Consider the following 12,980-nt stretch of genomic DNA (forward strand, 5'->3'; position numbering starts at 1 on the left):
TTGATATAAGGTAAGGTACAAGTAGTATTCATTAAGAGCTCACTGTGTTACGCTGGTGTACGTTGATATAAGGTAAGGTATAAGTAGTATTCATTAAGAGCTCACTGTGTTACGCTGGTGTACGTTGATATAAGGTAAGGTATAAGTAGTATTCATTAAGAGCTCACTGTGTTACGCTGGTGTACGTTGATATAAGGTAAGGTATAAGTAGTATTCATTAAGAGCTCACTGTGTTACGCTGGTGTACGTTGATATAAGGTAAGGTATAAGTAGCATTCATTAAGAGCTCACTGTGTACGTAGATATAAGGTAAGGTATAAGTAGCATTCATTAAGAGCTCACTGTGTACGTAGATATAAGGTAAGGTATAAGTAGCATTCATTAAGAGCTCACTGTGTACGTTGATATAAGGTAAGGTATAAGTAGCATTCATTAAGAGCTCACTGTGTACGTAGCTATAAGGTAAGGTATAAGTAGCATTCATTAAGAGCTCACTGTGTTACGCTGGTGTACGTTGATATAAGGTAAGGTATAAGTAGCATTCATTAAGAGCTCACTGTGTACGTTGATATAAGGTAAGGTATAAGTAGCATTCATTAAGAGCTCACTGTGTTACGCTGGTGTACGTTGATATAAGGTAAGGTATAAGTAATATTCATTAAGAGCTCACTGTGTTACGCTGGTGTACGTTGATATAAGGTAAGGTATAAGTAGTATTCATTAAGAGCTCACTGTGTTACGCTGGTGTACGTTGTTCAACGCTGAGTCTGAAAATGTTTTGAGTGTGTTCAAAGTTTTCGGACGTACCCAACGTGTGCTTCTTAAGTTATGCAGCCGTTACACATAAGTTACGTTACGTTAGACATAAGTGAACACGTACGTGACTACGTTAGAGGTACGTTACACCCAACTTATTGATAACGAGTGGATACCCTATTCCTACCCTATGTTAACATAATCCCTGACGGAGGAGTAACTTATTAAACGTGTTTCTACAGTACAGCTAGCGTTCAGCTAGCGTTTTGGGAGCTTATTGGGGTTTGAATATAGTATATAGGGTCCCTGTGAGTAGCTCATCCTCACTTCTTCACAGCACGTTTTAACGAATACATCAGCCCATCATCAGAGAGCATGGAGGATGCTGAGAGGCTGCGACAAGAGTACATTCTAGCCGTTCTCCAGCATCAGCATGACGTGAACCAGATGACATTTTTCCAGCTCCGTTGGACAGACGCTCTGATACGTTTTAAATAAGTAAGTGATACGCTATCCATGTTTGACATACGTATAATAATTCATTATGTATGCGTCAGCTACAACACCGCTGTGGAAAAGTTGGACGTATTTGGACTCTGACACATTTTGAGCTAATTTTCATATACGCAGGCATGTTTCTGCCATACGCAACTGTGTGACAGGGCCTTCAGCATTGTCATTGTGAGCCTGTTAGCTTGCGGTTGTTAACATTTAGCACTGTGGCGAAGTACAGCTTTGCAGAGCCACTAGCATGGCTGACTTAGTCTTGTTGGACAACAGTGGAGGTCTATGGCACAGAGCAAGAATCTAGATCAGGCTTTGGCTACACGCACAATACTTGTTAGAGGATGAATTCTCTATTAGTTTTGGTCTTTTCTTTGATTTCTTTGTTTACAGAGCACCAGCTGGCAGCCAGGAGAGAAGCAATGCTCTGCAGTTTTTTTGGATAACAAGCTACAAATGTAATAAGCCCAAAATTAGAGTCATATGAACACAGAGTTCATAAAACTGCTGCACAGTCCATGAAAAGTCACATGGCAGCACCTGCAAAGATGACACACTATGCAGGGAAGTATCAAAACTTCCAGCCAATGATCTCTTCACAACTTTCTCTTTTCTGCCTCTTCTCTGGACTGCTCTGTAGACGCGGCATCCTTTTCTTTAAGCCTTTACCATTGAGCTCCTATTTTTAGAGGGGTGGGGGTTGTTCAGGGGTAAATAAAGTCAACTGTATATGCCACATGGAAGTGGAGTACATCATCTGAAAGAAGATTAATTTGAGCTTAGGTCATACATCTGTAATAAACATTGAAATATTCAAATTTGAAAGTTTGGAGCGTATAAGGGCTTAGTATAGGGTATAGTATGGCCATTCCCATGATCTATTATGTCTCATAAATCTCTAAATTTAACCATTTTCTACCACTCAAGAATTGATATAGTGTGAAAGATCTCTCCAAAATATCACAGAGACACAAAGACCTCGAGGAACACCACAGAAGAATCCATGCTGTGATTTGTTATCCAAACTTTTTGACAGTTTGAGATTTCTGCATGAAATGTATTTTTTGGCGCTTGAATGGCGAGCACTTCTATTTTGAAAACTGCTCATACACCCACTTATTATATTATATACGTCAATATATATTATCCTAAAGTGGGCATGTCTGTAAAAGGGAGACTTCTGGCTTCCCATAGAACCCATTTTCATTCAATCTTGAGGTGAGAGGTCAAGGGACCCCTGTGAATATGGCCATGCCAGATTTTCCCTTGCACAGATGTAGCATAACCTTTAGAGCGTCATTCAGCCTTCTTTACGACGAGCTACCATTACATGGTTGGTACCAATGAATTTCATAGTTTCATATGATATCAGTTTCACCCTCGCTTCCAGTTACAACCCTCATAATCTCCCACGCATTGTTGATGCTGAAAAAAAAGAAAAGCCAAACTCACAATGGCACCTGACTACTGTTTGTGCAGCAATTCAGCCTCAGAGACTTTAATAACAACAATGGCTCCAGTTTGGGTTACATTTTGAAGGGTTTCCGTGTTGTTGAGCTACCCTCTGTCTCTCCCTCTCAAACAGTTAATAATAGCCATTTTTTCCTTTCTTTCTTCTTCACTTTTTTGGCCTCTGGGCTGACGGAACAGAGAGTCCACTGTTGAGGGTGGCATCACGGCCGAGCGCGCCGCTGCTTCCATGAAGCCTCATGTCTGTGCTCCCCTTAAACCTAACACCACTCCTGCAGCACAACATGCAGGCTGTCACATGACCCCAGCACACTGGTGGGATAACTCCTCTCATATGCCTCAGGTGTAACAACAATCAGGTCACAAAGTCCAGGTTCCTCAATTTCTCTCTACTTTAGTTTCTATTCAAATAGCGTCAACCATCGTTTTTTTTTTTTACCTTTGTACATCTTTTGCTACATCTCTGTGTCGCGGCCTTCTTGAGTTGAGGCCGGGCCACAACATAAAGTGTCACAAATGAATCAGCGTGCCTTATATTATAAATCTAATATAAATATTAGATTTAAGAGGCTCTGTGATGTAGTGACTAGTCGCAGGGCTAGGTGAATAACCGCATTACAATAAATGCTTCCACCTATTTGAAAATCATGACCACAGTACTACTTTTTAATATCGGAGGTTCAAGGTTCATTGTTTGACTTTGGAAACAACTTCACAAACTCAATCTTCCAAAGAAGATCACAAACAGCTCCTTAATGGACCTTGTGGTGAGATTGTTTGAGATTGTTTGTAATAGTTTAATAGTTAATATTAAATCACAATATCATGTTTGATTGTCAGTTTTGAACGGATCTACTTTTATTTTATTCTGTTGATTCAATGTATACAACCTCTTCTTATTATACCTGTCCTTTTTGCCTCTGACGGGTCTTTCAGTGACAAACCCAGACCAAACACCACAAACTATGTCACAAGCCCCGCTGAGCCTCAGTGCCCACTGGCATTACAAAACTACCTTAGCAACCAACCAATCAATGCTCGGTCCTCAGGTCACATGACTTACATGGCTCCCATCCTTTGGGTCTTTCCTGTCCTCGAGCCATAACGAGAGAAATATAATTTCTAGATGGAACTCACGTTATGTTGCTGCCTCAGCGTAACACCGTTTCTCTAACTTGTCCTTCGTAGCAACACATTCTTCAATCCTGTAATACCACAATCCCTTAAAGCCCTCAAATACTCACACAACCAGCTTAGAAGAAGCTCAAATGTAGCTGAACACAAGTAACAAGTATAACTAGCAAGTTCTCTATCCGTCACCAGTTCCCCTGTAGTATTTCTTGTTTTTATTTTCTTCCTCGTCTTGGCATCAATGATGACTTCTCCTCTGGAAGCCTGTTGGATGACATATAGCAACAACAGCTGGCGTTCAGACTGCTCAGCTGAATTGAAATGGGCTGGTAGAGGGTCAGTAGGAGCAGCCTTTACACTGGCACGGAAACACAGGGAGTCATGGGTGCTAGCTTGAAGTGATACTTTGAATTTTTAGGTTATGTTTTCGGCTCGTTTTGTCTGTCTGTCAGCAGGATTACAGAAAAACTACTGATCCGATTTTCATGAAACCTGGTGAAAGGCATGAGCCAACAAAGAACCCATTACATTTTAGAGTGGATCTGAATCACAGGGCGAATACATTAATATGGTGTTGGAGTAATCGGAAAGATTTGTTCCCAGAGGGAAAATTCATGTCAGTGCCCCGTAAAGTCGGGACTATAATTTAGCAACACACATATAAACGTGTTGATTAAATGCTCTGTGTAATAAAATAAAACACTTGAATACAACTTTTTAGCCCCCCTTGTTGTTTACACAGTAAAAAAAAATGACATTATAGCTCAGAAACACACAAAGTCAGAAGAAGGACTTCCCAACTCGGGGAATGGACCATCCGAGGAGCATGTGAATGCATCGTTGGCCTTGGCTCTCTGATTGCCATTCTGCTTTAGACTTGTTTTCCATGTTGGCATTTTAGATATCATCATTCATCTCTGGCATGAATTGGGACTGCTTAACTGCACCCTAACGAGCGAGCTTCGGGCCAGATGTACCCATCGGGTTCATTGAGAAATGCCATTAAGATGTCCCATTAATGCGTCAACGCTGCACTGCAGAGGTTTTAAGCTCGTCTGCTGGTGTGTCTGGGAGAGACAGATTTCTGCAGACACAGTGTAATCCTGGATTCAGGCAGGAGGGACTGTTGTTGGGGGGTTGTTTATGTGCGTGTGTGTGTGTGAGTCTGTGTGGGTGAACTAATGCTACCCTCGTAGGAGGTCAGACACACAGTGAAGTCCACCATCCTAATCCTATTATCCATAGCAGTGGCAGCTGGAGACACACATTATGGTGCGTGTGATGCAAGATATCCCAGTGCATTATAACACATGTGAGACCATCAACAGACCTCGGCCAGTATTGATTCTTCACATGACTCGGCTTGAAAGTCTTCAGATGCCATTAAAGAAATGGACCAAGCTGCCCCCACTCTCTTGGATGATCAATAAAAAAGTAATTTAGTCAGGAATTGAAAGAGTTGCCTTTGCTCCTCACCGCTGAAAAAAGAAGTAGCAGCTCCTCTGACTCTTATAGATAATAACTACAGGAAACCAACCGAAATAAAGAATTCATGAGAGGGCATCTGCAGAGTATATAGCTACCTCAAAGTGTATGTTCTGTTATCGGCTCAGGGCAGAGCTCACATCCTCAGCAGGAGACTTGATTTACATTCCTTGAAGCCCTCTAAAAGGAGAAGGAGGCCCAACATCAATGCAGGAGCAGCAAACAAGAGAGAGAGGGCCGAAAAACAGTAATAGTTGAGCTAAACTACGCTGATGGCCTCCTTCTGTGCATATGAGGATAATGTGTTTTTTAACATAGGGAGAGGAGCGAGGAAGAGACGGTCATTTCAGTTGTTTTCCTCTGTGAGCCCAGCAATCATGACCTCCAATAGGATGAGTGTCCGTCGGCAACAGCACAGTAATGATTAGATATTCAGGGGAAATAAAAAGGGAAGAGGGCGATCGCTTAATCATCCCACCGCGGTTCCCCGGTCCGCTCTGACAAATTCAGCCCATCATCATTTTCAATGTGGCCCCTTGATCTCAATCAGCTGTTGCTCACTGCCTGTCTGCTGGACTAGAGTAATGATGGCTGAGCCCTCGTCATCGTCACATAATGCATCAGACCGGGCAGAAATTGCTCAATTGCAGCTCAGGCAATCATTGAGGTGTTCTAGATTCAGTCATGAGGCCATAAAGACATTTAGCAGCAGGGAAGAAGCAATCTACATTTAATTGTGCTGTTTATGACTCATGATCTACTGTAGTTCAATGACTCACTAGTCAATCACTAGTAAGTGATGCAATATAATGGTGAGCGTACAGATATTGGGAAATAATTAGGTATTAAAAAAGGTGCACTGAAATTCACATCTGACGTTCAGTTTACCTATAATGAGATGAAGTACAGAGTCTGTGAAACATTATGTCTTCTAGTGGGAACTTTTTATAGTCTGACAAAATAACCCTGATGATGCCATCTGGGGTTAAGGTTAGGAGAATACAAATCTGATAAATGAGCATGGTTTTTGAAAGACGGCAGGGAAAGTCTAACAAAAGCTGCTCTTGAGTTGCAACACTAAATGGCTGGACTACTGCTGTAAATGGTCTGCCCTTATTTACAGGAAGCTTTTAAAAAGGATCAATCTTCTGTGGTAAAGATGTAAAAGTGGCTTTTGGTGCACTATGGCCCATATGCAAAACTGTTACTGATGATCAACATGCCCACATAGGCAGCGCAGCTTTCCAAGAAACATTAGAGGCACCTTCCCCGTTCAGGGAAACTCCTATTGTCATTGAAGAAGCCAGTTTTCACTCACAACAAATGATTCAGCAGTGAAAGATTGTCCAATCGATTGTGTAAAGGACGGCGTGTGAGTAAGCGGATTTCTGAGGAAATGGGAAATACTTGACTTGATTATACTTCACACTTGTTGCTCTGCTGCTGGAACAACTTGTATGAAACCAAACCCACACAGGTTAACGTTTGTAGAGAGATACAGGAGACATGAGTGGGTTGTGGTTGTAATTGTATGCCGTCACACATCTACCAAACATACATTTAAACACATTATAATTATTTATTTAAATTTCATAGATATGCACTAAGTTGATGGAATTTAACATTTTTAACAGCAATTTCCACAGCACAGTCAGCCTTTAATTTTTCAAATGTTCCTCCACCGTCCTGAGCCAGGCTGACAACTAGGCCAGGGTAACTGTAACCCAACCCCTCTAAATTAGACCTGAGACTCAACACCTCGAGCCCTTCCATGACTCACCCCGGACTCCACCTGAGGGAAACTACGGTGTCACAAATGGGAAATCATTGCATTTAATTTGATCAATCTAATCTGTATCAAGGCTGTAGAGGAAGTAGTGGCTCTGGTGGTGATTTTAGCTGTGAAATAAACAGTGTTTATCCATGCTCGTTTGTATGCTGCTTTAAAAGATTTTACGCCACTATATTTATTTGAAAGATTTATCTACTAGTTACTTTTCAGATTCAAAGTTGTTTAAAAAACTAAAAAACATGGTGGCTTACTGTTCAAAATTAAACCTGTAGTTACCAACCCTATTTGTATTGTGACCCCTTAAAGAAAGATTAGAGTAAAGCCGAAATATTGTGAGTCCATGAGTGCTGCAACTCCCGAGTAGTAAACGTGAGCATCCTTCCCAGATCCACCTTAAATCCAGTGATGAGAATGTGGCAGTGAAGAATACAAATTGCTAACGGATCTATGACACAGATTTGGTGTGTGCACTTCGAATGAGGTGGGCATTTATCAGGCATGTAAGGTGTAATGGAAGATACTATTGAATTGCATTATGGGAGCTGTAGGAGCTAGCGTTTTAGGAACATGACCCATTCTAAGGACTACAAGTCAGGCTGTCTTGTCCTTTTTCAGCTTTAATTTAGACTAATCTTTTTTCTTATTCTTTTGTTAAAAGCTGTCTTTTGCCAATGCCTCAACCTTATGGAAGTGCAATGCTAAACCACAGGAATAACATTTCAGAGAACACTATCCCTCGTCAGTGTTTCTGTCACAGACCTCCTCCCACCACTACAGATAAACAAGATCAATTAAAACATATCCCGATGTTTCCCACACATGAAATCCTTACTTCCCAAGTGCATTACTTTAAGATCTAATATGCACCCTAACATAGCAGCGTTAAAACAGTTCGTAATGAAAAAGCAAAAGTTGGGAAACTCACTTGTAGCTCGTTGTTATTGGCCATCATGTGCCGCGCAGACAGCCAATTAGATGGCGACGACAGGTGACTTCTGCTAATGTTTGCCTCACTTTACAGCCGTCAGATCATTGTAGACATTACAGTTGAACTCCTCCAGGGATTGAATACAAACAGTCCAACATAAGATGTCCTGTAGAATAAAATAAAAACACTCAACAGTCCCGTTGAATGCGCAGTTTGATGTACCGAGTTGCACGAAGAGCCCATGAATAAATTGTTAACACCGTGACGTTTGGAGGCACGACAGAGGAGCAGGTGAGCAGAGGAGAGAGGAGGAGACCATCACCTCCTGGCAGCAGGATGTCAACTCTTGGACTCTGATCTGCATCACGCAGTGCAGTCTGTCCTGTAGTAGACAAAAAGCGACCTCTCCTACAGGGTATCTTCTCGTGTTCAGGGAGGAAAACACTGTGAGGAAACCCTAAACCCTCCAGGATTCACCACCAAACTCTGCTCTGCGTATTAGTGGAAACTGAGGCCATCTTCCCCGGCGGCGCTGCACTCCTGCTCGGCTCTGCGGAAAGCTTAGAGCCGGTGAGCGATGCTGGGGAGGAGGGGACAGATGTTAAGTCAGTTTCAGAATAAAGAATGTGACTTCCGGTTACAGCCTTCAAAATAAAAGCTGCGTTGTGTGTCAATTCATGCCATTGCATGTTTTACCACTGAAATGGGTTACTTCATAAATATATAAGAACATTGAGTTGTATGATTAATGTGGCTAAACTGTTGGTTAGTTAGCAAGCAACAACACGGAGAATCCTTAAGAAAACTACCGGCAACAATCAAGCTAGCAAAGTCACTGATATCTTGTGCTCAACAAATTACAACAAATTACTCACGACAGTCATAGTCACAGAAGCATTTGCTGTGGCACGTGGAAGTCCCCTTTAACGTACAGCATACATAAAACACATTTTTACCGACGATAACTAATTATTACAGTATTTTAACTGCGCTACCTGACAACATTAGCGACAGCCTACTGACAACTGAGTTTGGGGCGCACTACTCAAGTCTGCAGGGGCCGCGCTAGAGGGCGCTCGTGTTACACACAACTGAGAGGTTCCAGTGGGTTAATTAATATAACACATTACATTACATACATGACATAGTGTTAGAACAAATAGTTAGTAACAATAAATGCAGTTTATTTAATGGCAGTGGTGGTAGAATCATTAGGCTAACAAGCACCAAACTTATTCCAAGGGAGTTGACCGGCTGGTCCACTATTCACAGGGCTGGAGGTTCGAATCCCAGGTCCTCCTGTCCACGTGTTTTAGTGTCCGTGGGCAAGACATCGTCGCGTGTGATTGGGAGTCGAATTGAAAACCAATTTGGATATACGCTCTATTCAGATGCACCCTCATTAGTTGTATCTGAAAGTAAAATGTGTGAATATGTAGCCTACTGTTGAGCAGCTCTGTACAGTTAAACAGTATTACAAGTCAGTATATTTTGTACCTACACGCATCCTGTCTGGATGTTTTAAATGAATTTGGCAGTCATTTGCGCAGTAACACCTGATGAAACCTATTATTTATTTTGAAATCAATATATTCGTTCCTGTCCTGTTATTGTGGCTTCCTGTAGTCCAGCTTGACGCAGGCACTCAGCTGTAAATGGGCGCAGATCTCTGCGGCAGCCGAGCGCCCTCCTGCTTGCACCTGATACCTGTTGATCACATTCAACATAACAGTAAAGTAGCCCCAGAAAGCTAACGATAGATAACAAATATGTTAGCTCCACTGTTACTGAAGTTTACATGGTCAATTTAAGTATTCCCAATTTATAGAGGCCATATACGGTAATGTGCAGCTTATTCATACATGTGTTAGATGGCCTTTGAATTCTAAAAGAAAGCTAAACATTTTTGGGAAATATGCAGATACTTCATGGGCTGATTAACCCACTTGGGGGGCCCATGTGCAGAGGAGTGCGTCTTTATTGCGTCTTTAAATTTTCAAAAAAGTGAAGTGCAACATTTATATATCAAACTCTCACATTTGTTCTCATCTGCTGTCAGCAAATCAGCACAGGGAGGAATCCCAACCAGCCTGCACGTTACTACAATAGATGGATGAATGAAGGCCTTATGGCCACCACAAGAAGAATTTACCAAGCATTAGACGGCTGCAGCAACAATATGAGCTCTGTATCACTGGATTATCTCACAGACAAAAGGAAGAAACGCCCTAAAACATACGCAGGGGGAACAAATTTACTAACTCACTCATGTATTCATTACCCTGTCAATGAAAGGGTTTCCCCCCAGAGAGCCTAATTACATCCCTGACAGTACTGGTTATTTAGGAGCAGCTTGAAGATGCAGCATCTTTGACCCTTTAACTTAACACTATTAACAAAATCAATTTGGTTAAGTTTGATGTGGTTTCTTTATACGTTTTGTTCTGCTGTATTTTCTTTTGTGCTTGGTCATGCTGTCTGCAAACCCAATTTCATGAGTATACCTCATCAGACAATAACGTATTTCATTGACCTCTGACCCCATAAAGTACATACTACTAGATGCTGTCAAATTTATTATCTATCATAATGTGTTTTTGTAGGGAAGATAACAGTGAACCATGACGTTTGATAACCTTCTTTTAAAAAAAATCAATGCTCACACCTCCTTCAAAAGCAGTTTTTCCTTTCAGTAATTACTTTCCACAGAGATTTTTTGGATCAGCACGCTCACGGAGACTGGTTTCAGTGTGTGTTAATGGCAGATGATGGGTCAGCATTGTCACCCAACACATGTCTCTGTAAACTTTCACCCAATGTCTGAATGTAAGGAAGTCAGTATCCAAAAGCAAATAATGTTTTAGTAGTAGTAGAAGATCCTTTTTTATGTAAAAAAACAAAACCAAAAACACCAATACAACAATCTTAAAATACTCCAATATAAGTACAAGTCGTTCATTAGTATTTAGCGAGTAATGATGTTGCAAAGATCTGACACCATTTTTGGACGCTTCTCTAATCTTTGCTTGTAATTGGTTAATTGGACCTCTTTGGGCCTTAAACAGTCATTTAAAGTGACACTTTGTAACTTTTAAAAGAAAAATAAGACATTTTTTCTCTTACAAACAAACAAAATTAACTCATGAGCAATAAAGCGCACCCTCACTCAACTTAAAACACTACAGGGTTTTATTTGGTTTGGTTATTGTTGCTAAGCACACTTTATATAGATATGGTATTAAACTGACATTACTCAGTTAGTTTGCTGAGTTTAGGACACTCTTCTGAATGTGTCATTTTAGCATTAGCAAAAGCTAACCTCCCTTTAAATGAAGACATTGGAGAAATTTAGAGTGGAAATCTCTCTTTGGTGAAACAGCTAACAACTCCTAGACATCTGACAAGGAGTCCCAACAAGACAGAAGACATCTTCAAAACATTAGCACATGTTTTGTGTGTAATCTCATAATATGAAAACTAAATGTAGAGGAGTAAAAAGTACAACATTTACCTGTGAAATGTAGTGGAGTAGTAGTAGACAGTAGTAGAAAATGGAAATACTCAAGTACTATAGTATCGGTACACAATTGCACTTAAAGGGCCAGTACACCCACAGAGGTGTTTTCAATAACTCGCTGATGAGACCTGGAGTCAGGTTGAGGCTGGGTGAGCGGTAACGTGATGTTACTAAGCTCTATGCACTAATAACAATAACAACAGGGTACGTTTTCCCTCAAACAGCTATAAAACCAACAGCAGGGTGGGGGAAATGTAATTAAGCAACCTAAGTGATAACGCTGCCATAAAATGACATATGAACATTATTTTCCACATTCACTGAGTTAAATCTTTTAATAAACTTCAGACTTCTTAATCATTAACAAATATTCATTAATTTTTGGGAATTTTAACCCTTTAAATGTCAATTTGTTAACATAATGCCACTGTTGTTTGTATGGAAACAACCACAAAATTAGAATTATTTTCTGTGTGGCATGTATCTTTTTATTTGATCAAAGTCTGGGATTTGTATTTTTGTGCAATCAGATTAAAAAAAACAAATAAATTAAACTTCCATAAACTGCTATAAAAAGAACTATATTCATTATATTTCTTAAGAAAAACCACCAAATATTAAATTATGTTCTGATTGTAACCCTTTAAATGGCACTTTGTTGCCATAATTCCACTGTTGTTTTGTATTTATTTTGTAAAACTGTATACTAAATGATAGGGGGGATTTTATTTCACAATCTGGAATGTCAATTATAAGCCATAACATTGATTATGAAGCATTTTAGTTTTTTGTGCAGGAAACCATGAAAAATGCATGTGCCCTATAGGAAAACATGTAACTGTCTGGTAAATATGCTATCTGCCAGGGCTCTAGATTGAAAGCCTGATATAATAGAAGGATTTTAAGATGTAATGGCCGTGGGATCAACGACTGTGGTTTTAATGGGTTTTAATGGAGACATTTTTGTCCTCAAGGGTCTCACTGTCTGTATTTGTGTTTTGGCTACACAGTTTATTATAGACTAATTATAGAAGCTGAGGTTGAACTTCCAAAATGAAATAAAAAATAAACCCACAGCCAAAATGGTAAAAAAAATGAAGAAGCCAAAATGTCCCCAGTGAGGTATAGGGTTTTAAATACATTACTTTAGTTTAGTTACTTTCCACCACTGGACACTTGTCATTAAGGAACAGCGAAAGACAGCAGTAAATCCGTCACCTTTTCCTTTCTTTATTAAAGGTCCTGTGGAAAATAACCTGTTTACATGCGTAACACCTGTTCTTTTCAATGTTATTGTCTTTATACATGGCAATAGTCCTGACAGCAGGAGGGCTACTCTGTTCTTCTTGTAAATGACTTTGTGAGAGTTATTTTGTAAAGTGCTACATACATCTAAT

The 12,980-nt window shown here is 40.3% G+C and overlaps 1 protein-coding gene across 1 annotated transcript in view; it reads right to left on the reverse strand.

Moving 5' to 3' along the window:
• The window catches only part of LOC115012233 (serine/threonine-protein kinase N2-like), a 39,907-nt gene extending 30,821 nt beyond the window's left edge, over positions 1–9,086 (reverse strand). Inside the window, exons 1-3 of the mRNA XM_029437723.1 lie at positions 8,942–9,086; positions 8,389–8,646; positions 8,064–8,232 (exon numbers count right to left, since the gene is read on the reverse strand). Of these exons, the coding sequence (XP_029293583.1) occupies positions 8,064–8,090 (27 nt within the window). The 5' untranslated portion in view covers positions 8,091–8,232; positions 8,389–8,646; positions 8,942–9,086. The remainder of the gene's footprint in view (positions 1–8,063; positions 8,233–8,388; positions 8,647–8,941) is intronic.
• Positions 9,087–12,980: the final 3,894 nt, after the last annotated feature.

This window comes from Cottoperca gobio, chromosome 8 (assembly GCF_900634415.1).
Source record: "Cottoperca gobio chromosome 8, fCotGob3.1, whole genome shotgun sequence".
Taxonomy (NCBI): Eukaryota; Metazoa; Chordata; class Actinopteri; order Perciformes; family Bovichtidae; genus Cottoperca; species Cottoperca gobio.